Source organism: Bos taurus, chromosome 7, assembly GCF_002263795.3.
Source record: "Bos taurus isolate L1 Dominette 01449 registration number 42190680 breed Hereford chromosome 7, ARS-UCD2.0, whole genome shotgun sequence".
Classification (NCBI taxonomy): Eukaryota; Metazoa; Chordata; class Mammalia; order Artiodactyla; family Bovidae; genus Bos; species Bos taurus.
The window spans coordinates 15,321,365-15,347,866 of record NC_037334.1 but is presented as its reverse complement, the minus strand read 5'-3'; the positions used below and the strand labels follow the sequence as shown (position 1 = coordinate 15,347,866).

The window sequence follows — 26,502 nt, the reverse complement described above, 5'->3', positions numbered from 1 at the left end:
CTCTGGAGTCCAGACACTTGAAAGTGGTTGCTGGTAAATTTTTTGTGTATTTTAACAAAGTGAACTAGAAGACGGTATCTTTAAAATACACAGTGTGGGGAAATAGAGACAGTTCCGGAGCTGGACAGCGGTGACGGAAGGTGCTCTCCGGAGCTGGACAGCGGTGACGGAAGGCGCTCTGCTGCTGAAATGTACGCTCAGAAAGGGTTAACATGGTAAAATGGTTATGTGTCGTTGACCACGATTTAAGAAACTGACAGGATGTAAGGGCAAAAAATTAGAATGCAACTATCCACAGAACAGAAAAAAGACAAGGGGATTTATACCATGAACATCTACTGATAACCCTGGTGCTGTTTCTGTAACTTATTTCTTAAACAGTGAACTGGGATTGGTTTTGTAAGAAGGAACTGGGGTGGAGCCTAAGAATGCTTCCCGTGGGAGGTGGGCAGTTACCTGGCTGCCTTCTCCCGACCTGGCCAGCTCCCAGCTCTGAAGCCGGGCCACACGAAGCTAGGCAGTCCTGAGGGTCTGGGCCGGGGACGTCTCCCCACTCCGTCAGAGGCACTGAGACAGGTAAGGGGGTTCTGGGATCACAGTGGGTGGCTGTGGACAGATGGCTTCCCCACTCTGGGCTCTCCCACCCCAGCCCCTGCACTGACCATCAGGCTCACTGATTACAGCTCTACAAGGACCAAGCCCAGCCGCTGGACCTTCCAGGGGTCTCCAGCCTGGGGCCACCTCTCAGCACCATTCGACTGGGGCTCCTCAAGTCCAGCAGTAACCTTGCGTGTCCCCCAGATGGGTCTGCCTGGACCCCTCCAGCATCTCCTCTGCACTTGGACCTCTGGACCTCGCCCCACCCTATCCACTGCTGCAGCTGGGCCCCTGACCCCCACCTGAGGGGCCCCTCCAAGAGGCCTGGGGTGTGGCTGGGAGGTCAGGACGGGCCTCCCAGAGGAGCGGACACAGGAGCTGAGCCCAGAAGGACCCAAAGGAGCCGGTGAGGTCCGGGGCAGTGTCCAGGCAGCAAGAACATACTCTTCTTACTGTGGACAAATTTCTGTTGGGGAATACTTCTGATGTGGATGGGTCATTCGCTGGGTCAGATGAACCGGTTCTGATTCACCCCAGCTCCAGGTGCCCCCCAGCCATGCTGGGAGCCTAGGACCCCCAGTTCTGGGCACCCCACGAGCCGCGGGGCAGAAGGGACACATACCGCTGGGTGTGGCGAACTGGAGGAGGACGCTGTTGCAGCCCAGGGTGATGATGAATGACTGCTTGCCCACCCGGCTGCACTCCGTCTCCCGGGACACCGAGCACTTGAACACACACACGTCTTCATCTGTGAGGGGAGGGAGGTGGGCGTGAGCTGGCAGGTCCCAGGGCCACACTTCCCATGTCCTCACGGTCCCCCAACCTCTCCCCCCGAAGTGCTCCGTGTGCCCTGCCTGCCCGGCCCACACTGAGGATGAGGCAGTGGCCTGTGAGCATCCCTGGCGGGGACCTAGGACGCACTCTATCCAGCGGGAGAGGACAGTGGTTCACAGGGCGACCAGGGTTGAGGTGGGGGGAGGAGGTGCATAGGTACAGAGGGGGCCCAGCGGGGTGCACACCTCTGCCGGGATGTTCCCTCCCGGGGCACCTCCTGGCACCAAACCCCACGTCGCCCTGAGGTGGGAAGACACAGGGGAGCAAAGGGCAATCTGGCAGGGTCAGAGGGTCCTGGGAACGCAGCAGGGTGCCCCGGGTCCAGATGAGGGGGCTGGGCCTTCCTTCGCCAGCCCGTGTGTGTCATGTAGGGGCATCTTCATAGCCGAGCAGGGGTGGGTGGGAGTCAAGAATCCCCGTGGCGCCTCTGCTTCCTCCAGCTGAGCCCTTCTCCTTGAATTTTTTTTTTTTTCCAGCACTGTGGGATCTTAGTTCTCCAACCAGGGATTGAACCTAGGGACACAGCAGTGAAAGTGCCAAGTCCTAACCACTGGAGCCCCCACCAGGGAAGTCCCCTTCTTGCATGTATGGGGAGTGTGGCCACGGGAGCTGGACAGCCTGCATTCACGCCCCACCTACGCCACTGAGGTGGCACCCGGGCAGATTTGAGTTCTCGGTTTTCTCATCTGTCAAGCAGAACTAACGGTGGGCAGGGGTCAGACGCAACACACAGACAGGAAGCGCTGCATCCCTGTGCCCGCCACTATCGGTTACTGGCCATTCGCTCAAAAAGCGTGGGGCGCTCCACCTCAGCCAGTGAGGCACCGCATCACCAGGAGACAAAGTGACCCGATGCTGTGGCCCGGATATGGGGCAGTGGGACAGAACCCTGGGCCCATCACCAGGGGACAACAGACAGTGCCAGCTCACAGGGCAGTCTGCAAGACAACCTCCTGGGTAGCCTCAAAACAGCCAAAGATGAAAAGAAAGATAGAAATTGCTGGGAGCTGGAGTGAGGGCTTCCCTGATGGCTCACTGGTGAAGAATCCGCCTGCCAGTACAGAAGCCACAGGAGACGTGGGTTCGATCCCTGGGTCGGGAAGATCCCCTTGGAGAAGGGAATGACTCCCCACTCTGGTATTCCTGCTGGGATAACCCCAGGGACAGAGGAGCTGGGTGGGCTTACAGTTTGTGGGGTCGGACACAACTGAGCACACGTGTATCCTGGAGTGAAGGAGACTGAAGAGACGTGCCCAGCAGATGCCAGGCATGGTCCTGAAATGCAGCCTAATGAGCACCTCTCAACAGCAATTAAGCTCTCCTGGGGAAATGTGTGGACTACAGGTGCTTTTTTATTGGTGGGGGTGGTTGGGGGGAGGCTGCACCATTTGGCATGTGGGATCCTAGCTCCCCAGCTGGGGGTCAAAGCCGCACCCCCCGCACTGGATGCTCAGAATCCCAATCACTGGACCAGCAGGGGCGTCCCCAGGTGCTGGAACTTTAAAAAGATCTAGATGTGACAAGAGCATTATTCTGTAAAGGAATGCCCCTTTTATTGAAAGATACGTATGGAAATATAGTGAAGTTTCTTGTGATGTCTACAGCTTGCTTTCAAGTGGCTTGTCAAATCCACAGTGACAACTACAAAATATATTTATAGAGAGAAGCATGAATACAACTGTGGCCAAGTGTTCCCAGTCACCCCCATAACAGCCAGAACAAGCTGGAGATAGAGTGGTAAGACTCACAGGCTCAGATTTCAAAACGCATTACAAAGGTACAACAATCAAAATAGAACAGCGCTGGCAAATGGAGAGGCGTGGACTGTTATGTCAGCAGAATGAGACTCCAGAATAAACCCTCTGCTTATAGTCATTTGATTTTTATCAAAGGTCCTGAGAACATTCAGGGGGTAGAATATAGTCTCTTCAACAAATGGTGCTGGGACAACTGGGTGTCCCTGTACAAGAAGAGAATGAAGCTGGACCCCTACCTCGTGACATATATTAAAAAACAAAAACAAAAAAAACCCAACTCAAAAGAATCAATGACCTAAACGAACGTAGGAGTGGAAACTGTGAAACTCTTAGGAGAAGACAGGGGTCAAGCTCTGAGACCTGGGATATTGCAATGGATTCCTCAAGATGACGCCAAAAGCAAAGAATTTCAAAAGGAAAACTACATACATGGGACTTCATCAAAATTACAAACTTTTAGAAGAATTCCCTGGCAGTCCAGAGGTTAAGACTCTATGCTTTCGCTGCCATGGGTCCAGGTCAGGGAACTACAATCCCACAAGCCATGTGCTGTGGCCCAAAAAAGAATTAATAACACACACACACATAAGGGCTTCCCTGGTGGCTCAGAGGTTAAAGTGTCTGCCTGCAATGTGGGAGACCTGGGTTTGATCCCTGGGTCGGGAAGATCCCCTGGAGAAGGAAATGACAACCCACTCCAGTATTCTTGCCTGGAGAATCCCATGGACGGAGGAGCCTGGTAGGCTGCAGTCCATGGGGTCGAAAAGAGTCAGACACGACTGATCGACTTCACTTTCACTTTTCACACATATAAGCTTTTCGCATCAAAGGACAGTATCAAAAAAGTGAAAAAACAACCTACAGAATGGGAGAAGATATTAAAAAATCATATATCTGATAAGAATCTATTGTCCAGAATATATAAAGAACTCAACAACTAAAAGATAACCCAATTCACAAAATGGGCGGAAGACTTGAAGAAATGTTTCCCCCAAGATATACAAATGACCAGCATGTGAAAGGATGCACAGCATTATCCATTCAGTTCAGTTCAGTTCAGTCGCTCAGTCGTGTCCGACTCTTTGTGACCCCATGAATCGCAGCACGCCAGGCCTCCCTGACCATCACCAACCCCCGGAGTCCACTCAGACTCATGTCCATTGAGTCAGTGATGCCATCCAGCCATCTCATCCTCTGTCGTCCCCTTCTCCTCCTGCCCCCAATCCCTCCCAGCATTATCCATTAGGCACCTGGAACTCAAACCATAGTCAGAGGCCGCTGCTCACCCAGCAGGATGGCTACAATTTTAAACAAAACTGGGAAATAACACATGCTGGTGAGAAACTGAAACTCTCAGACCCTGCTGGTGGGAACTCAGAATGGGAAGCCGCAAAGAATTACCATTTGACTCAGCAATCCCACTCCTAGGTATATACCCCAAAGAACTGAAAGCTGATATTCAAACAAATACTTGTATGCAAATATTCAAAATGTCACTATTCAAAACAGCTCAGATGTCCATCCACTGATGACTGGATAAAGAAAATACGGTCCATCCACAGAACAGAATATTACTCAGCCATAGAAAGAAATGAAGCCCTGACACCTGCTACTCTGTGGATGAGCTTCAGAAACTTGATGCCGAGTGAAAGAGGCCAGACACAAAAGGTCACAGGTGTACGATCCCATTTATCTGGAACATCCAGAGTTAGTAAATGCAGAGACAGAAAGCAAATTGGTGGCTACCAGGGGCTGAGGGTAGGAGAATAGGGAATAACTGCCTAATGGAAACAAGGTTTTCTTTTTGAACTGATGAAAATATTTTGGAAATAGAGGTGGTGGTTACCGGATACTGTGAGTATACTAAAAGCCACTGAATTGTTTTTTGTTATGTGAATTTTATCTCAATAGAAAAAGCAAAACTTTCCCAATGCATGAGTCTGGATATGAAGGGCTGACCGGTGTTCGCTGGGCCCCCTGCTCACCCCTGGTTTGGTCTGAGCCCTAAGCCTGGTCCACAGCCTGGAGGAGGCTCCTGAGGCCACAACCTGGGTTTCCACCAGACCACCTCACACCTCAGGAGCCAGGTGCCACCTCCTGGGGGTGAGAAAGGGGAGCAGGGCATGGGTAGCCTCCTGACAGCGGGCAGGAGGGAAGAGGGGACTAGTGGGGGCAGCCCCAGGGTCACGGCCAGGCCGCAGCCACAGGGGGCCCAAGACAAGGTGCCCCCGAGTCCAACTGTAAATGGGTCTCAGGAACGGACCTAAAACCTTGACGCAGTACCCATGGCCGCTCCTGGGTCAGAAAATAAAGCCAATCTGTCAGCTACTCCCACATGGTGGCAAACAGACCAGGGAAGGCCTGTCTCCCTTTTTGCCAGACCAGAAGAGCCTGGCAACCCAAGCAGCTGCCCGGCGGCCTGGCGCCAGGCAGGCGACCACAAGGACCTATGGCCAAGGGAAGCTTGGCTTCATCCAGGGGCCCGGGACAGGGAAGCCAGGGCGAAGGACAGCCTGAGTGGTCTCATCATGGGTGGGCCCCCCAACGCCCACAGGACCAGCATTTTGTATACATCATAGCTATACAACCAGAGGTCAGTCCCTGGTACGCAGGGGATGGTCGGAAAATATCTGAAAAACCAAAAGAAAAAAAAAGCTGAATCAAGTTCCTGTCTTTTTTAAAAGCCTCAGGAGAAGTCAGAGCTCTTGGACTGGCAGTCAAGGACCTCCCCTCCCAGCCCCTTCCCAAGGCCACACTAGCGCCCCAGTTCCCACAGTGGGCAGGGCTCTGACCTTTGCACTTGTACTTCCCCTCTCCCCACCTCACTGGGAGGGGCCCTCAGGACAATGGACAGAGCTGGCTGCGCTGAGCCAATGGTTCCCCTCTCCACGCACCTCCCTGAGGCTGGGGCTCAGCCACAGCCTGCCTCCTGGCCCCCCAGGGGGAGGGGTTCCCAGGAGGGGGCTTCTTCCCCCAGGAAAGGGGCCTGGAGCCCACAGGGCCTGGACCCAGCTGCGGGTGAGCCGTGGAAGAGGCAGAACTGGTCTCTGGGCTCTGCTTCCAGAAACTGACCTAGAATGCACCACCCCTCATCACCTTGGCAGGCACGGAGCAGAGAGGAGGGCTGGCAGGCCTTCCTGTCGATCTACCTGCGGGGGGTACGACGAAGGGGGCTTTGGTCTGGGAGGGTGTGCAGGGTACCCTCCCAGCCAAGTTGAGCAGGGCCCGTGTCCCTTCTCCCTGCAGTGATGGGACCGGCGGGCTGAGAAATGAAGGCTCCGAGGAAGCTCACCAAGACGGGCTCTCAACAGGGAAACAAACTCAGATCAAGGAGTACTAGTCAGGCCACAGCCACCGCAAGCATGCCTGCCCTGCTCCTAGACCCGGCCTGACACCCTGGGCTGGCCGCCCACCCATCACACTGTGAAGTCTGTTCCGCTGAGGCTCCGGGGCCAGGGGTCGAGGGGCTAGAATCACCAGGGACAACTCTACAGGGAACGCAGTGGTCTGGGGGTGTGGTGGGGGCCCTGGAAAAACACCCTACCAGTCTTGCTCTCCGGGCGGCAAGGCCCCCAAGTGTCCAAGTCACAGAGGCCGAGTTTCCACAAGCTGCTAGGGCCAGCACCCACCCACACCCTGCTGAGGTGAGACGGGGCTAACACATCAGACAACTTCCCAGGTGCCAGGCTCTGCTCCTGCATTTTTCATGGACTCTTCACAAAATCCTCATATCTCCTGTTACCGCCCCAAAGGCTCAGAGGAGAAAAGGGGCTCGCTCAGACAGGTTAGGTTTCTTGCTCCAGGTCACACAGCGAGTGGCTGAGCCTACTGGCCCCAGGGTCTGTGCTCCTAAGTGGTGTGCACACCACCTCTCTGAGCTTCCTTGAGCCAGCACTAGGGAGTTGTGGCCACTTTATCTGTAAAGGACCCAACATTTTTCAGGCCATTTAATCTCTGCTGCTGTAACTCAGGGGCTTCCCTGATGGCTCAGTAGGTAAAGAATCTGCCTGCAATGCAGGAGATGCAGGAGACATAGGTTGAATTCCTGGGTCAGGAAGATCCCCTGGAGGAGGAAATGGAACCCACTTGGGCTCTTGCCTGAAATTTCCCACAAAGGAGCCTGGCAAGTTGCAGTCCGAAGTGTCACAAAGAGTTGGACCTGACTGAGCAATTGAGCACACACACGCACATACAGCAACTCAGCTCCACCGCAGACACTACGTAAAGGAGCAAGGGAGCGTGGCTGTGTGCCAGTAAGACTGCATCACAATGGTGTGCAAGGGGACACCCTCCCCACCCCCGAGAGGGTGAGGACAGCCGGGTGGCCAGTGACGAGGATCCCCAGGTGATGGGGACTGAGGCCAGGGACACAGGGGTATTGTGGGGGGCTAGAGATGGCACCTGCAGAAGGCAATGGCACCCCACTCCAATACTCTTGCCTGGAAAATCCCATGGACAGAGGAGCCTGGTAGGCTGCAGTCCATGGGGTCACGAAGAGTCGGACACGACTGAAGCGACTTAGCAGCAGCAGAGAAGGCACCTGACTCAGCCAGGGAAAGAGACTGGAATAAATTCTTCAGCGAGAGGAAACGACACGTGGGAACACAGAGGAGAGGCAGCTATGATATGCTGATTAACAATAAATATGTATTTAGTCGTCTTTCTTGGCACTGAGCTCTTAAAACTTGCAATTTCTCAAGTGATTAAGAGCAATAAATGTGGGCTTTCCTGGTGGCTCAGTGGTAAAGAATCTGCCTGCCAATGCAGGAGACACAGGTTCAATTCCTGGTCCAGGAAAATTCCACATGCCGCAGAGCAACTAAACCCGTGCACCCCAACTACTGAGCCTGTGCTCTAGAGCCCGGGAACCACAACTACGGAAGCCCATGCGCCCTAGAGCCTGTGCTCTGCAACAAGAGACGCCACTCACGGAAGAAGCCCGTGCACCACAGCTAGAGAGGAGCCCCCACTTGCTGCAACTAGAGAAAAGCCCACACAGCAACAAAGACCCAGCACAGCCAAAAATAAACAGATGAAAATTATTTTTTACAAAAAGTTTAAATAAATTAAAGAGCAATAAAGGTGTCTTCTGTGATTCACGTGACGCCCCCTTCAAGCACCCTGGGGTATATGACTTTAGAAAGCCATGTCGGGACCAGCTTGGCAATTAGACCGTTGCAACTTTCAGTCCGCCCTCCTCAGCCGCCAAAGACCAATGGTTAAATTAACCGTACCTATACAATGAAGCCTCCATAAAACCCCAAAAGGACAGGGTACAGGAGAGCTTCTGGGCTGGCAAGCATGTGGCGTGCCAGGAGGTTGGCGCCCCCAGGGGGCGCGGCAGGCCTGCCCCCCCCGCCCCCGCCTCACCCTGCTTGGCTCTTCCATCTGGCAAGCCTGGGCTGCATCCTCTCATGTCAACCAGTCGTCTAGTAAGCGCAGAACTTGAGGACAAGATCCTAGGAATCTCCGATTTATATAGCAACTTGATTGGAAACACCAGTGAGCCAAATGAGGTTGTGCCTGGCGTCTCAAGTGGGGTGTGCACAGTCTGGTGGTACTGAGCCCTCAACTTGTGTGATCTGACACTACCTCCAGGGAGACAGGGTCAGAAAGGAGCTGAACTGCAGGAGGCCCAGCTGGTGCCGGAGAATTGCTTGGCGGTGATCGCAAGTGCTGAATGAGTATTGAGAGCAGGGGACACACACGGGCATGGAGTTCTCCCTTGCAGAGGCCCAGCAGGGAGAATGGGAGGTGACTGGGAATCCTGGCTACAGCCCAGGGAGGTTGCAGGGGTTCCCAGGCAAGATGAGCGATTTGCAGGGAGGCTGTGGAGGAGCTGAGAGAGGCCCCGGTGAACCTGGTGAACCACCCAAAGGGACCCCGTGCCAGGAGAGGGCAGGGCTGGAGGTCTGCCAGCCAGGCAGAAGAGGATGGAGACTGGGAAGCAAGCAGCTCTCGCGGACAAGCTGCCTCCTCCATGCCCAGCACAGCACCACCCTGAGGCCCCTTCTTGTTGGCTCCTTGGATAGCACCATGGAACCTGGAGCAGCCGAATAGGGCAGGGACACTGAGGCACGGGGGCTCCCTTGCCCCAGGCCTGAAGGAAACGCCCTACTCCCCACCCTCACTCCTGGGCCTAATCCGGGGCCTGGCACTCAGATAGGCCTCAAAGAAGCTGGTGGCCTCAAGGGCACTGACCAGATGACCCGGGGACGTGCTGAGCCTCCAGGCATGTCCCAGTCACAGCGTCCAATGCAGCCGGCTTGCTGTGGTCTCTCTCTTGCCCACACTCCTCCGTGGTTCCCCAGAACCTTCTGGAACAAAGTCAAACTCCTTATGGGGCTTGCCAGGCCCTGCTAACATGGATGGCTTGGCACACCCCTCCATCTCCCCACGGGGCCATGCTGATCTTACCACCTCCCAGACCACAGGCAGAAACAAGGCCTTCTCCCCAGCCTTCGTGGTCCCTTGACTCTTCCCAGGCACCCTGCCTCTCTTTCCCTGTGTCCCTGTCACCTCTTCCAGGGGACCAGGAAGGTTCTCCAGCACTTCCTGGACAAGCTGAACCCAGGGCTCTGCACGTGGCTGGCCAAGCACCCCCCCAGCATCTGAGGATGCTGACCTGCGCGGCCGCCCCCAGGCCTGGGGTCACAGAGGCCCGGCCACTTCCCTACGTGCAGAAGGCAGCCAGAATGGGGGGTCCAGCTGCCCAGGCCAAGGGCACGTGTGGCCTGGGGAAGGCGCCGGGCAGCCCTCTGGTAACCCCTGTCCTTGTCCCCCCTTCCCCTCTGCTCTGGAACAAGCAGGGGGCCTTGAGCCCTTCATGCTGGACAGACTTGTGTCAGAGGGGCCCAGCAGAATGGGAATAAATGCCGGGAGCCAAGCTTCTCCTCCCACAGAACCGTCTGTCCTGGTGTGAGAATGAGGGGCGCTCTCTGCCTCCTGGGGAACAGAAAAGCGAGACGGAAAAGCAGCCGCCAGCTGGTGGAAGGGAGCAACCCACACACAAAAGGGCCACATTTCAAGTCCCTGCCTCTCTAGCGGGAAAACTATTACAGCCACAAGCGAGGAATAATTAAAGCTATTTATCTTGGCAGACTTGGGAGAGGGGGGGAGATGCCTGTCCGAATGTGAGGTCTTTTATGAAATCGCCTCCTACTGCCAAATAAAACACAGGCTTTCACCTTCCAGAGGAAAAACACTGCACAGGAGAGAGGAGAGTCGGGTGAAGAGGAGAACAAGGCACAGCAATCAGTGCTCTCCACGGCCCACCCAGCGGCCTCCCCCTCTGCTCAGGGCTGTCGGCTGGCTTGCTGGGCAGCTTAGCCTGTAGCCTGCGCAGTGCCAACTGTGGGCATGAGGGCACGGCGGTGAACAAGCCGGCTGGGCCCTGCCTTCCCGTGCTCCCCAGGGAGAAGGCAGGGTAAGAGGGGCTGGAGGGAACTCAGGGGGCTGATACCCACGATGCCCTGTGCAGCACGGATCATGGGCTGCCTCAGGGCAGCAGCAACATCCAAGCCAAGCCAGACCGCATGAGGGTACAGGGCTTGTCCTCCAAGAGCCTCCCATCTCCCACAGGCACCAGGCCCCTCTGCCCCACCTCCCCAGTGGGGGCAAGGCCAAGAGGACAGTGGTTTAAATGGGGGCATCGAGGGACTTCTCTGGTGGTCCAATGGCTAAGATACCAGCTCCCAGTGCAGGGAACCAAGGTTCAATCCCTGGTCAGGGCACTAGATCCCTGCAACTAAGAGTTCACATTCCACAATGAAGACAGAAGATTCCACATGGACAGCTAAGACCCCAGGGAGCCAAGTAAATAAATGGACATCCAGGAAGACCTAAGTTCAGGGCCTAACGGGCCGCCCTCTAGATGTGACCTCGGGCCTCATTTCCTCATCTGTCCATTGGGGATCATGGCACAGCCCACAGGGAGGGCCTGGCAGACAGCCCCACCACCTGCCTTCACCCTCAACCTCAGGAACCTCATCTGTGCAATGGGGCTGCAATGGGGATAATGTCAACATAAAACCCTTCCTAGGACTTCCCTGATGGTACAATGGATGGGAATTGGCCTGCCAATGCAGGAGACACAGGTTTGATCCCTGGTCTGGGAAGATCCAACACGCGGCAGAGCAGCTAAGCTCTCGTACCACAACTACAGAGTCCGCGCTCAGGAGCCCGTGAGCTGCTAATACTAAAGCCTGTGCGCCTGGAGCCCGTGCTCCGCAACAAGAGAAGCCACCACGCGGAGAAGCCTCACTCACCCGAACTAGAGAAAACCCACACACAGCAACGAAGACCTAGTGCAACCAAAAACAAACAAATTAATTTTTTAATTAATTAAAAAAAAACCCTCTCTGCTGTGAGGATTCCCCGAGATAACAGGGCAGGGCAGTATGAGTGTACTAAGCACTTCATGATCAGGAACCACCACGGTTCTGGGAATCCTAGCCCGGCCTCGCCTCCCTCTCTGGCTGTAACCTAAGCCGGCTGCTCCAGTGCTGTCCTCGGAGACGCTTGGAGCAGCTGCTGCCACACCGCCCAGCCCCGGGGTATTTGAGGAGTGTGAGGTCACCGTGGGCTCCTGGGCCTGACCTTGGCCTGGGTGAATCCCAGCCCCTCCCCGTAGGGACCCAGAGCCCCCCGCGCCCCAGGGCAGCCCCTGTCTGAGTGTCTCTTCCCAGCACACATGATCAAAGACTTCTAACCTACAAGTTCCCTTGCAGGGCCTTATCCTATAGCTCTACTTTTAAATGTCTGTGAAGATGCACTTAAATACAGGACTGTTCAAAACAGCAAAAAACCAACGTACCTACAGAACGAGTGAAGGAAAGGAGGGCCTAGGAAAGACACAGACTTCAATCCATAGATGCTGCCATGTTAAGATGACCAAGCCACACTGTTAGGGATACACGGTGTAAAATACACGCGCCATGGGCGTAAAAATGAGCAGGGCGAGCTGGCACGGGGAAGGCCTGTCTAGAAAGAAACACCACGAAATGACTTCTGGGGCTGCCTCTGGAAGGGAGGTGTACTTTTTCAACAGACACAGACACACAGACACACACACAGACACACACACACATGCCTCTGGAAGGGAGGTGTACTTTTTCAAGACACACACACAGACACACACACACACCGGTCCCCCCCCCCCGCCCCGCCTCAGGTCCTGTGAACCCAGTTCCACTAGGGCTAAAGGATAGAGGACACTGGCTTCTCAGCTGGTGGGCCAGCACCCCGCACTGCCCTCCCCTGAGTGGGTGTGACGGAGGAAGGGCAGAGGGCTGGGCCAAGCCAGGGTGCTGGAGGCCTCTTGAGACCTGGAAGCCCAGGGCAAGTCCCTCTCCACCTGCTGAGGAGGCCACACAGCGGTGCAAATCCCAGAACTCCAGACCCAGGTTTGAACCACCTGGACTCCACCCTCCAGCCCTCCAAGCTTTCAGGTCTTGAAAAACAGCGCGTCGATCAGCACTGGCACAAGGACTAACACCCAGCGCCCAGCCCAAGACCACAGCACACAGCAGGTGTTCCGGGCACACAACATCTAGCTGGAGCCCCACATCCCCAGGCCCTCTGACCAGAGGCAAAGACGGGAAAGGAGGACTCTCAGAGAGAATCTTGGACACAAGGCCACGCTGGGCCCAGACCAGGCACCTGGCCACTGACTCAACCCTACCGGGTACCCAGACCAGGCTCGGCGCATGCCACTCCGACCTGAAGCAGCCATCGGCTGAGGCTGAGAGCTGCCGGCTTCACGCTGTGCTTGGGAAGGTCTTGACTTTAGGTGTGGGACCTTCGGCCACATCAAAGGCGCCCCGAAGGCTGACCACCAGAGTTGGCTGACCACGAGGGTTATCTCGCTGGGAGGAGACAAGATAGGGGCCCTGGGCTCTACAGGCAACACTTGTTTCTCTCTCCAGGTGGGGGTGGGCGGTTCCTGGTGTCTGCTTATTAGCCTTCATCCCTGTGACAATACTTCACAATAACAATAGCCAGCCATCACTGCTGGCCCACCCCTTGCCACCCGCCTTCTCCAAGCCACCATGGGGCTGACCACAGGCTGAAGAAGAGGCTCCACACCAGAGTCCCCCAAACCTCCTAAGACAGCACTGGCTTCTGGGAGTCAGCAGGGACCCCGTTCAAAGGGTGGTTCATGGGAGCTAGGGGTGGGGTGGCGGATGGTATTTGCCTTTAGGGATTGGAGGCTTGTGGTCCTGTAGGTCTGGTCTGGAGGGACCCCAAAAATGAGTCTAATTGAGGGGTGTGTGGAAGGGCAACTCCAAGAGAAGAAGCCCCAGACAAAGAAAGGGCTTGGCTTTTCTGAAAAGACTACTGGGGCTCTGACTGGGCGGGAGCCATTACATGCAAATATCTCCCCATCCATGCTAATCAGCCGGCAGCCCGGCAGCCCGGGGCTTTGTGAGCTACAAAAGGAACAGCAGCTGTGCACGGTTCCTTGGCTCCTGAAACCAGGGGGGCTTAGAGGACAATTAGGGGTGGGGGGAGGCAACAAACCCATTAGCCCCAGCCCCTAACTCCAGGGGCTGTGCTGTCGGCCTCTAGCACCGAGCCTTTCTTCTTTGGCTGGGACTTTGAAGCAGTTGCTGTACATGGTACCAGGCAGACACCTAATGCAAGTCAGGGCCTCAGCTAATGCTCCCAACCACCACCTTCCTCACTGAGCTCAAGTTCAAGAGGGGAAACTGAGGCCCAGAGAACTGACATGCTTGAAGCGGCCCAGCCTGGGGACCTGGCTGCTCATGAAAGACAGCTGCACCCCACCCCAGTCTCTGGGAGGCAAGTTGGGCCTAGGAGGCTGTGGGGACCATGCTCAGGGTCCAGGGAAGGATGTGGGCCCTGGGCCTCGCAGAGCCAGGCCTAGCTGGTTGACCACAGCTGACAGGCACCATCCCCTAGAGTCCCCACTACAGGCTCACAACAGAGCCAGACTCCAAGGGCTGAGAGGGGTCATGAAGGTGTCCACCACCTGTGACCGCAGGAACTTGGCGGGCAGTGCCTCATGAGGACTGAGGCGCATAGGGGAAGCCTGTCAAGGGCAGCAGGGGGACCCACCCTCAGAGCAGCTGGGACACCCCACACACTGGTTCCCACAGCTGCCGGGGACCGTGTGCTCAGCACAGGAAGCCAAGCCAGTCAGTGTCTGGGGAATGCTAACGTGTTCCTCCTCCAGCCAGCTGAGGGACCTCAGCCCTCAGCCCAGGGTGACTCCAGGGAGGCCAAACCGGAAGAGGCTGGAGGACAGGGCAGAGGAGCCTCGGTGGAGAAGTGATGCAGGAAACCAGCTAGGGGGCTGAGGCCCACCTGCAGTCCTGGTGGAGGGCTCATGACAAAGAGAAGAACACTTAGTCCACTGGCCCAGAGGTAACACAGGATGTCCTGGGGCCGCGTGGCTGCTAGAAGGGCCTCCGCCAGGCCCCTGGCCCTCCAGGAGCCCCTCTGGCCCTGCCTCTGGGCTCGGAGAACCGGAGAACCGGATGTGTGAGTCTGGAGGAGGGCCCCTTTCTGCCAGCAGCTGCCTCGCCAGTTGTGATTCCAGATGTGGCCCAGGCCAGTGGGGACAGAGCCTGCCTGACCCACGATGGAATCGGCAACAAGACAGGAATGAGGAAAGACTGGCTTTGGGCTCCAGAAGAATCCACCAGGGCCACTTCCTTGACACACACCCCAAGGGCCAGGTCTGCCTCTCCTCTAGGGCACTGACTTTCACCAGCACCCCCAGGGAGACGTCAGGGCCAAAGCCGGGTTGGCACCCAACAGCCAGCCACCACCAAGTGCCTCAGTTTCCCCTCTTAGGAAGAGGGTGGCTCCCCAAGGGGCTGCTCTGATGGCCAGGCGAGTCAATGAACGTAGAAAGCCTGGCACGGCGCCCACCAGCTGCTCAGCCCACAACAGCCGTGGTAGGGCCTCAAAGCGGCGATAAGCAGGGCACTGGGGTGGGGGTGGAGGGGCACTGAGGCCAGGCAAACAGCCAGCATCTCCAACCTGAGACTCACGCAACACTAGGGATGCCAACCTCCAGTCACACATTCGGTGTGGACCAGACAGGCTCTGCGGAGGGGGCTTCTGGGACACGACAGAAGGCTGGAAGCCCCAGCCTGCCTTTGCCCTCCCCTCCAGCTCAGCGAAAAATGTGGCTAGCTCTCTGGAATGCCCCGTTTGGATCTGCAAGAGGCCCCCCAATCTGCCTTTGATCATTTATTCACGTGCCCCCTGTGGGGGGGATGACGGAGCATTCCTTTTTCATTAGAGCTCAGATCTGCCGGGGTCCCTGCAGCTGGACTCTCACCAGCTCCTGTGTTGTCAGGCAGGTTTCTATACACAAAACCGTTACGTGAGTATCACATGCAGCCAAGACGAACGCCAGCCACGGGAACACAATTAGCGGGGGAGCAAATCCGCCCAACAGTCTTAAAGAAAACAGCTCAGACCCGCTCTCACCAAAGCTGTGGGTGATGAATCAACCGAAAGAGACAGACAAAAAGAGGGAGTGAAAGAGTTTCTCCCCTTATTCTGTGAAGAGTGGAGGAGGGGAGGAGACAGAGTACCCCCAGACACACACACCCATCTCGACCAGTTTTCAAGAATACCCTGCCAACCAAACCAAACCCACCCAGAGGCTGCAGGCCAAGTTCTAGGTCTGACTTTGGGTGGCAGTTACTGGGGTGCACACCACGTCAAGTGCACCTTAGGCCCGGGCATCTGTGCGTGTTGATTAAACAATTAAAGCCAGTGATCTAAAGCACAACCCCCACAGGAGACGCCTGAGGCCCACAGGGCCTCCATATCTAACTCCTGCAGGCCTGGGTGAAGCCTGGCCTCAATTTCCTTCAATAACTGGCTTGCAGAGAACAAAAGAGGTGGGTGTGGGGGAAGTCAGGGACTCGGGGATCTTAAACCAAAAGGTGCCACGGCTTCTCGGAGCAGACATAAAGGGTGCCAGCAGCCCCGCCCTGCTGTGTTCCTGGGACCCTGAATCCTGACGCTTTCCCAGCAAGTCCCGGAAGTGAGCAGACAGAAGGGTGAACACACGAAGCGAGCCGTGTGGAACCAGGAAGGGCTTTGGCAGGATCTCCAAGGCCTTCCCAACTGCCCCATACCCATCTGGGGGTTTCAGGATCATCTCTGCCTGGGACATGTCTCTTCCAGACCACACGGCAGGCTTAGGAGACCAGTTATCCCTTATACCATGTTATTCACCTGCTGTATATGTGGGGCAAATCTGTGTGTGCACATGCTCAGTCGCTCAGTCGTGTCTGACTCTTGGCGACCCCACGGACTGTAGCCCACCAGCCCCCAAAACCACTCTCCACTCTAGGAGGGAACAACTGAGAAGGAGGGTCATTTGCCTGGGGTTATGAGGTCAAGTCAGAGGAGACTCTGTGGCCTATGCTAATCATGACCTCCAGATGCCTCTGACCCATGAGAGCTGCTGCAGACCAGGAGGGGGAAGGGTGAGCATTCCAGCCCAGGAATGCAAAGCAGGCCTGTCCCTTGGCCTGGCTGACCAGGAGAGCAGGAATGGCCCAGAGACACAGACCCCAGCTGCCCCAGAGCCGGCCCCGCCGCAGCCAAGCCCGTGGCTCCTGCGCCCAGATCCCCTCCTTCCCACCTCAGCTCTGTCAGGCTGGCGGCCTCCTGCCCCATTCTCTTCAGGTTGGTTCCCAGGCCACACTCCGGCCCCTCCCCAAGCAGGGAGAAGGGGTTCCTCATCCGCCTTCTTTCTGCTCCCCAAGACCAGAATGGGGGCAGGGGTGGCGTCTGATGTGTACAGGGCCTGGAGTCCGGGCACAGGTGACCACCCACCACCAGCCAAACCCCTCAGTGAAACCCCCCTCAACAACAAGAAAGCTGAGATATCCGGGAGGCTGAGTCATTCGCCCAGGATTGCTCTGCTAGGAAAGGATGGGGCAGAAAACTAAGGGATGGGGGAGGGCTTGAACCCAGACACCACCTTGGGTGTCACTTCCCTTCCCAACACCCTGGGCGTAAAGGCCAAGGCCCTGGCTGGGACCCACCCCTCCCCATACTCACACTGCTCCAGCCACACTGGCCATGGGCTGCTCTTGGCCATGCAGGCCCACAGGCTCACTCCCCAGGTCTGCCTGCCTGAGTAGCAGACACTACTTCAAGCACCTTCTATCAGCTCACAGCTCACAACTCTCCAAGGCAGATGCTACCAAGATCCCCATTTCACAGCTGAGGAAACAGGCATAGAGTCTGGGTCATGCTAATGCACTTCCCTTGGCAGCTTTAATGCCCCACTCTGAGCGGTGACCATCCCTGACCAACCTGTACCTCCCACTCACCCCCACTTCGAGCAGCCCCTTCCCCAGCATTCTCAAGCCTCAGCCGGGTTTACCTTCAAGGCACTGGCCACTGTGGGAGATTGCTGAGACAGCGCTTGTCACACATACTCCCACCCCACAAGACCTCCAAGTGTGGACCCACGTGCTTAATCCCAGCTCCTCAAACAGTACCTGGCATGCAATGGATGCTCAGTAACCTTTGCTGTTTAAAGAACTTCCCCAGTGGTACAATGGTTAAGAATCTGCCTGCCAATGCAGGGCACACGAGTTCTATCCCTGGTCTGGGAACTAAGATCCCAAATGCCACAGGGCAACTGATCCTGCACGACTATTACTGAGCCTGAGTGCCCGAGAGTCCATGCCTGCTCTGCAACAAGAGGCACCGCAACGAGAAGCCCGAGCACTGCAGCTAGGGAGCAGTCCCCACCTTACTGCAACAGAGGTGTGTGCATGGCAACGAAGACCCAGGGCAGCCAATAATTCATTAACTACTTTTGGTTACATGATAGATAGCTAACACACTGCAATTGTCATCAGAAGTTTGGTGGGAGAAATAACATTTAAAATTAATAAATAAAGTTAGACAAATGGTAATGACTACAATAAAGAGACAGCAAGGTCACTCTGAATGTGTGCTTCTGATTGAAAGTATGAAAATTCAAGTCTCCCTATTTTCACAGAACTGTTGGTGGGCCCTGCCATCCCAGGTAAGGTCTCCCCCCACTCTCCCCACCAGCCTCTACTACCAGGCCCTCCCCAGACTTGTCATCTGCTTGGGCCCCTCCCCAACTCCAGTACCCAAAGTGGGCAGCCCTTCCTGCTCAGAAATCCAGTAATGTCCTCTTGGCACTCCTGCCATTCATAGTCATTCTCCTGGAGAGGACACAGATACACGTGGCCCCCACTGACTGCTTCACTCCGCAATCTGCTGCTGTCCTCCGTGGCCACCAGCCTTTCTCGGGTCACAGATCCCTCTGAGGGGGATCAAAAGCAAAGGAGCCTCTCCCTCGAAAGAAGCACGGAGAACCAAGAGCCGCTCCATGGCCCCAGGTCACCGGAAGCACATGGAGCTAATAAGTGCTTTACAAATGTTCCCTCCAGAGAGGTGCTGCCACCCCTTTTCTGAAATCAAGGAGGCTCCTCCAAGGTCCTAGCCACCGACTCTTGTCCGTCTACCCTTATGCAAACCGCATGCAACTTTAAGGGGCTGTAAGATCATGGGACACCCACTGACCCACCAGGACCATCCTAGGATTTCAGGTTAAGAGCCTCCACTATGAGCTGCCTGAAGCCCCTGCCAGCCTCCACTCTCCACAGAAGCAGCCAAATCCAGCCCAAGTCTAGCCCTCCCGCTCTCCCACCTGGGATGGGTATTTCTCCCGACATCCTAGCAAACTCACCACCTCCTCAGGTGGTGCCTGCCTCCCCAGGCTCCCCGGCAAAGAAGCCTCACCTGCCGCCCAGTTATCTTGCCTCCCTCCTTCTGCTAGACCTAACCGGTTCAGAATGCACCGCAGAATCCGAAGTTCACACCACACTCCTCCTTGTGTCAAAAAGCCCTGCCCACCCACCTCATCCAGACCCCCACACCTAACGCCTGCGCTTGCTCGCCAGGTGCTGCTCATGGTGTGGACAACTTTCCACCCGTGATCTCACGTACGGGCCCAATCACCCCAACAGATGTGCCACGCCAGGCCCTTAGACACGGCCTGAAACATGTTGGGCTCAGTGAGTTTCAGATTACAAACTGCTCACATCTGAAAAAAGGTAACAAGGTACAGACAGCATGAATTATCCCTAGTAGAGCATAGGCAACAGCTGTAACCAAGCACCGTTTTGCAGCCAAACGTGGGAATGTGCAGTGCTCAGTTGTGCTTGACTCTTTGCGACCCTGTGGACTGTAGCCTGCCAGGCTTCTCTGTTCACAGGATTCTCCAGGCAAGAATATTGGAGTGGGATTTCCTTCCCCAGGGGATCTTCCCTACCTGGTGATCGAACCTGTGTCTCCTGCTTGGCAGGCGGATTCTTTACTACTGTGCCCCTGGGAAGCCCTAAGTGGGAACAGTCATTCTCAACTGGATACCAGAGAGTATAAAAAGCCCCATGTGGCAACTTAGGGCTGGGGTTTTGCCTGAGTTTGGGTCAGGTTAGCTCTTGCTGCCAAATGAGCAGGAAGTCAGGTTTTCAGACCTTTTATATTTCCAAATTGCCAATGAGGGCCTGTGGGCCTGCACAGGTGCAGGTAGAGGTGAGGGAGGGGAGGGGCAGGGCTTGGGAGGTAGTCAGTGGGTAGGGCCCGGGACTAGAAGCCAGGTCAGCTTGAACTGGGGTAACAGCTGTCTAGAGGGAGGGGTGGGGGGCTGAAGAAGGGCGAGGGCTAAGGTTAAGGACATTTTCCCATACCTGATGGACACCCAAAAAAAACAATACACTACAAGTGGGAAGGCAAATGGCTACTGGTGTGGGGCCTGTGATGGGGTGGCCACCAGCAGGGAAGGGGCGCTGGCCATGTGGGGCACAGGCCCCTTCTAAAGGCGGCACTGCCATCCAACTCAGCCTGGGGATGTGAGGGCCCAGGGTTGCAGCCCTACTGATTTTTCAGAAGTACAAGCCAGATTTTGATGGGAAATCACCCGATTTTTGAAAATATCAGGAATCTCCTTTTAACCACAGAGTGGAGCAAACCCTTTAGCTAGGTAACTCACGACCCCTGGCCGAGTGTCATGGCCTTGACTATCTGCCCTTTGCCCTAGGGGCGGAATTCAGCTTTTGTACCATAACAGGACTCTGGGCCTCTAAAGCGCTTCAGGGGCAGACTAAACTGAAACCATGTGATTACATTTCTGTTGCATTCCCTGCAAGCTTCTGCGGCTTCTCTCCTTGCTACCTGCTGCCAGAAGAGTTTTCAGAAATACCATCCTTATCATGTTAGGCCCCCGTGAAAAATGGCAGGGCACTCCTGACCACATATAGGAAAAGGCCCTGTCATTTGGGAGACGTGACCTGGACCCAACCTTGTTACCCATCTTTAGTCCCTCCATTCTGCTCACACCAGGCTGCTGTTCCCACCTCAATGAGTATCTTTCCATAAACCAGGAGTATTCTGCCCAATTATGGTGGCTACATCCACATCCTACCTACTATGGCCAAGGTGACTATCTCCCAGTACCTGTTCTCCCTTTCTCCCACTGAAAGAGAAACCCGGAAATGAGCTGAGGACAGGGTCCCTCTAACTAAAGACTACATTTCCCAGGCCCCCTTGCAGCTAGCAGTGGCCATGTGACTGCATCCTAGCCAATGGGATGCAAGCAGAAGCAACCAGGGCCAGCTTCTGGGAACCTTCCCGAACAGACACCTGGCAATGCTCTTGGAACCCTTTGCCCCTTCCTTGATCCTGCTGTCTGGAAACCAGGTGTAATAGCTGGACTCCTGCTGCAATACTGAGTCATGATGACAAGACTCGACCCTGGGAATGTGGGAACAGGGTTAGCTAGAAGGACCTGGGTCTGAGGACTTCCTCGAGCAGAACTTCCACACCAGCCCTGGTCTCCAGCTTCCAAAGCTTCAGGACCAGAGCACGAGAAATGAACTGCCGGCTTGGTTAAGCCACCCCTACTCTAGGTCTCTGTTAATGCATGGATAAACTGAATCCTGACCACCCAGTTCCACTGAACCACTTTGCAGGGAGCAAAGCATCCAACAGCCAGCTCTGCTGTCTGCCAGCCGGGATAACCCTTTCACCCCTGCTCTTCCAACAACAGTATGGTAGGTGTGTACCTGACCTCCCAGAACTATTCTAAGGCCCAGTGGTAACACACAGAAGGGTCATACCTGTCAGGCTAACTGGCCCACATGGGCCCACACGGTCCAGAAAGCATACTCTATATGGCCTGATCAATCAGGACACTTTACAATCAAAACAAACAGACCTACACAGAGAAGGGCTTTTTGGCTTCTCTTAAGCTGCGCAAGGACACGACTGAGCGACTTCCCTTTCACTTTTCACTTTCACGCATTGGAGAAGGAAATGGCAACTCACTCCAGTGTTCTTGCCTGGAGAATCCCAGGGACGGGGAATCTGGTGGGCTGCCATCTATGGGGTCACACAGAGTCGGACACGACTGAAGTGATTTAGCAGCAGCAGCAAGCTTCGCAAGATCTACCGACCCTGGCTGGGGCTGAGTTCCCAAGTTACCCCTCCTCCTGCCTGTTTCATTCACTTATCCCTGGGGTCTGCAAGCTTTTCCTGTGAAGGACTGGTAGGTAAATATCTTAGGTTTTGGCAGGACTCTATGGTCTTCGTTAAATATTTTTCCTTGGGTTTTCTCCTTTTAATCAACACTTCAAAAATGTACAAACCTCCCTTAGCTCTGACTGCTTAAAAAGTTGGCCACTGGCCCACAGGCCCTGCCTTATACTACCAGCCTTTCCCCAGTGCCTCCAAAGTTAAAGCACGGGGGTCTGTCCATGCCTGGCACACAGAAAGTGCTCAATAAGTGACGGCAGTCAGTAGCAACCGGCAGGCACCGCTGAAAATGTAAATGCCTTCTGATGTGACTACCTTTGTCCCCCAGGCTGGACACTGCATGTCCTAAAGGCTGCACACAGGACCACTTTTCCACAATCTCAGCACCCCAACTGCCCCCAGCTGTCGGGGGTGGGGGCTACCAGGAGCGCGCGTGAAGGAAGTCACAGGGTTCCTGATTCTGGAACCTGCAGCTTGCTTTCACAGAGGGGTTTTCTCTAGGGTTTCCAGCCCCTGGCAGGTCCCCCCACAAACTGAAATCTAGCCCATCAGAGACAGCCCTGCTGTATGTCCCTTCCTAGCCAATGGGGCTGGGAGAGCCAGAGAACCGAGAGAAAAGCAGCCCTGTCATCTCCAGGAAGGCCACCACGGGCCTGAGGAACTGAGTCTGTTCTGCTCACGGCCTCAGCCACCTCACGACGGGCTTCTCAAGGAGCTGCCTCCCGGCAAGTTGGGCGTGGGAAGACTGCATCCAGGAACGCCAGGGCCCGTGCCAAAGCTTCCTCAAGGCCCAGGAAGACGCACCTCTGCCTGGGGAAAGTGGTCCAGTTATGGGAGCTGCCACTTAGCCAATGCCATGGACGTGAGCCAGGGTGACATCAAGTGGCAAGAAGGGGTGGGGAGGGAATTCCCTGGAGGTCCAGCGGTTGGAGGACTCTGCGCTTTCACTGCTGGGGGCAGGGGTTCGATTCCTGGTTGTGGAACTAAGATGTCACAAAACCAAAAAAAGAGAGTGGGGTGGGGAAGGGTCACCATTCACCGCAGGGTGACTGAGCCAGAGCCTTCCACAACTGTCCTCTTTCCCACACGGAGGATGTGAACATCAAGGAATATAGCTACATGTCCTCCTGTATGTCCTGGTTGCTCTTGGTGTTCAGCTGCGAAGTCATGTGTAACTCTTTGCGACCCCATGGACCGTAGCCCTCCAGGCTCCTCTGTCCATGGGATTTCCTAGGCAAGAACACTGGAGTCAGTTGCCATTTCCTCCTCCAGGGGATCTTCCTGACCCAGGGGTTGAACCTGAGTGTCTCCTGCATTGGCAGATGAATTCTTTACTACTGAGCCATCAGGGGAGCCCATCTCCCAGCCTTGCCACCTGACACAGAGGTGGCAGCCCTAGGGGGTCCTTCTCCCATCTGCTGGGGATGGGAGGCAGCTGGACAGCCCCACAGCATACAGGACTTTCTACTAGAAAAGCCAGCTCTTCACCATTCCACACCAATAGCATCACCAGTGATAACATCTGTGGACCAACCTACCCTTTATGGCTGGACTCCCTGCTCCACTTCCCCCATATTCCCAGGCCCCCGGTGGCACTATTCTCTCTGCAGTGGAGGAAACTGAGGTCGTGTGCAGGTACCTGTTGCTATCGGTAAGGAAACAGGTATCGCGATAGGTGAAATGGCAAGTTCAAGACTGAGTAGCCAGTGATTCACACCAGTCAGATTCCGTGCTCAAGACTCTCACCTCCCAGATGTGAGGCACGGGGAGATTCACGTGGATGTCTTGGCCCACCCCCCAACCCTCATGCCCCGCTCTGACCCCTCAAACACAGTTGAATGTCAGGTATCTGGCGATCACCAGTGGCTCACAGGACCCCGCCTCATGAGGGACAGGTGAGCAGAACAGGGTTCCTGAAGCCTTCTCACCTGGCCAAAGCAGGTCAGGTGAAGGGTCCAGAAGGGTCCCAGAAGGGTCCAGGATGGGAAATGCTGAGTCCAGGGACGGAAGTTCATTCCAAGAGAAGGCCTGAGGCTGCCAACAATGCAGTTTGCCCCCAAGTCCCCCCAGAGGCCAGACCACTTTTGCCTCTTCCCAGGGGACCGTGGCCAGCCGTCCACGCCCAGCAGGCCCAGCCTGCTCACTCATCTGAGGCTCTGCACTCCCCCAGCAGACTTCAGAGCAACTGGGAAGCAGCACTGCCTCGCCCTGAGGCTGCCAACTCCGAGGCCCTCGCCAGCCTGTTACGGGAGTTCGTTCCCTGAGCAAACACGCTGTGCCACCAAGCCCTGTCATCACCTCCATCCTGCCACCCAGGAGACCGAGGCACAGAGGCCCCCAACTACCTGCCAGGCACCAGTCCAGCCCACACAGTGGATGGCCTCAAACATATGCCCAAGCCCTAACCCCCAGAATCTGTGCATATGACTTCACGTGGAAAAGGGATCCTTATAGACATAATTAAGGATCTAAGATCATCCTGGCCTTCCCAGGTAGCTCAGTGGTAAAGTCCCCTCCTGCCAGTGAAGGAGACTCGGGTCCGATCCCTGGGTTGGAAGATCCTGTGGAGGAGGAAATGGCAACCCACCCCAGTATTCCTGCCTGGAAAATTCCACAGACAGAGGAGCCTAGCAGGCTACAGTCCATGGGGTCACAAGAGTCAGACATGACTTAGCGCCCACGACTGACTGAATGAAGATCATCCTGGATTTAGATTCCAGATTCATGTGTGCGTGTTCAGTCGCTCAGTCATGTCTGACTCTTGCCACCCCATGGACTGTAGCCTGCCAGGCTCCTCAGTTTATGGGATTTTTCAGGCAAGAATACTGCAGTGGGTTGCCATTTCCTTCTCCAGGGGATCTTCCCAACCCACGGATTGAACAGGCATCTCCTGTGTCTCCTGCATTGGCAGACGAGTTGTTTATCACTGAGACACCTGGGAAGCCCCTAAATCCAGTGACAGGCAACCTTAGAGGGAAAGACACAGAGACACAGGGGAGCAGCCATGTGGAGATGGAGGCAGAGACTGGATTTCTGTGGCCTCCAACCAAACAATGCCTGGAGCCACTGGACATTGGAAGAGGCAAGAAAGGATTCTCCTCTAGAGCCTCTGGAGTGCGTGTGACCCAGCCAGCACCTTGCCTTTGGACTTCTGCCCATGAGCTATGAGAGAATACATTCCTATTGGTTTAAGCCACTCCGTTTGTTAAGCAGCCCTGGGAAACCAATACAACCAGGCTCAGCCAAGACCACAGACCATGCTCTCAACTCCATGCCAGAGTGACTTGGGCATAAAGGGGACAGGAATTATCTCAGATCCCTGAGACTTTTGTCATTCCAGACTGAGACTCTCGGTGTGAGAAATGCAGACTCTCTCCTCTTGAAGATCACTTCAGTTATGAATGACCACCCCAAACAGAAGTGTTCCTTTATTATAACTAGTAACAATTCCAAGTGTATCCACAAAACAAAAACAGGAAAGTAAAAACTCTCCTGGAGGGGCTTTCCTGGTGGCTCAGTGGTTAAGAATCTGCCTGCCAACGCAGGAGACATGGGTTTGATCCCTGGTTCAGGAAGATCCCGCATGCCTCGAAACTAAGCCCCTGCATCACAAAATACTGAGCCTGTGCTCTAAGAGCCTGAGAGCCACAACTATTGAGCCCATGTGCTGCAACTACAGAAGCCCAGGTGCTCTAGAGCCCATGCTCTGCAACGAGTCGAGCACCGCAACTAGAGAACAGCCCACGCTCACTACGAGAGAAAAAGCCCACGCAGCAACGAAGACCTAGCACAGCCAAAAATAAATTAAAAACCACGTAAAAAAATTTAAATAATAAAACTCTCCTGGAGAAAGATGTGAAGAGAGTATATGAGAACACTGTACAATCTTCCTAGTAATTCTATAAATCTAAGCCTTTCCTAAAATCAAAAGAAGTTTATTTACCAAAGAAAAACCAACTCCCCTGGAACTCCTCTGAGGATCAGCCCTGGGACCCTAGTTTGAGAAACGATGCCTTACTTGGTGCTGTGCCCATTCATGTATGTAGAATGAATGGCAGTGCTTATGATCTGGGGGGCCCTTCAGAGCTTAAGTGTCTGTCTTGAGCACCGATACCCACCTGGCATACTCTTTTCTCCCCTCATCTGGTCCAAGAAGACCCAGCTCTGCCGGAGCAAAAAGAGGTGTGATGCTGGGTGTGAGGAATTCTGTGTGGGAACCAACTGCTCCACACACTTCCCTTCGGAAAACCCCATGCCCAAAGTGGCAAAACGCTCACACAAACCACCACCAGGAAAAGCCTTCTCAGTGACACACGGAGAACATCAGAGCAAGAAACCGGGAGAGACAAAGCTGAGTGTAATAGAATAACAAAATGTGAAATGAGAAGAGAACAGATAAGAACAAGAGAGAACAGATAGGAGTAAGAAGAGAAAGAAAAAGGATGAACTACAAAGACGCGGGGTCTTGGCAAACACATTTGAGATCTTTCTCCCCCGCCCCACACCGAAATGTCAGTTTTGAAACTAGCTTCTGAAAATGTAACCAGTTTCTCACATCCCCAAAAAGGAAGATCGGGGGACCGTGGCGAGGGAGGAGGCAGTGTTACATCTTACTTCGGAGCCCGGCATCAAGAAAGGGCCCCAGCCGTCCACGTTTCCACGAGGCGCACACCCAGCGGCTCGCACCACCCTCGCAGGGACCCTCTCCCCAGATCCAGAAGTTTCCCACTCGGGG

General features: G+C 55.1%; 1 protein-coding gene across 5 annotated transcripts in view; it reads right to left on the bottom strand.

Moving 5' to 3' along the window:
* CARM1 (coactivator associated arginine methyltransferase 1) overlaps positions 1 to 26,502 on the bottom strand; it is a 43,522-nt gene that overhangs the window by 15,790 nt on the left and 1,230 nt on the right. For 3 of the 5 annotated variants that reach the window (XM_024994894.2, XM_024994897.2, XM_024994895.2), the window contains exon 2: positions 1,220 to 1,345. In XM_024994894.2, coding sequence (XP_024850662.1) covers positions 1,220 to 1,345 — 126 coding nt within the window. Of the gene's footprint in view, positions 1 to 1,219; positions 1,346 to 17,246; positions 17,367 to 22,806; positions 22,978 to 26,502 lie in introns of those variants that run through there. The other 2 variants (XM_059888568.1, XM_059888569.1) reach the window with 2 other exon arrangements.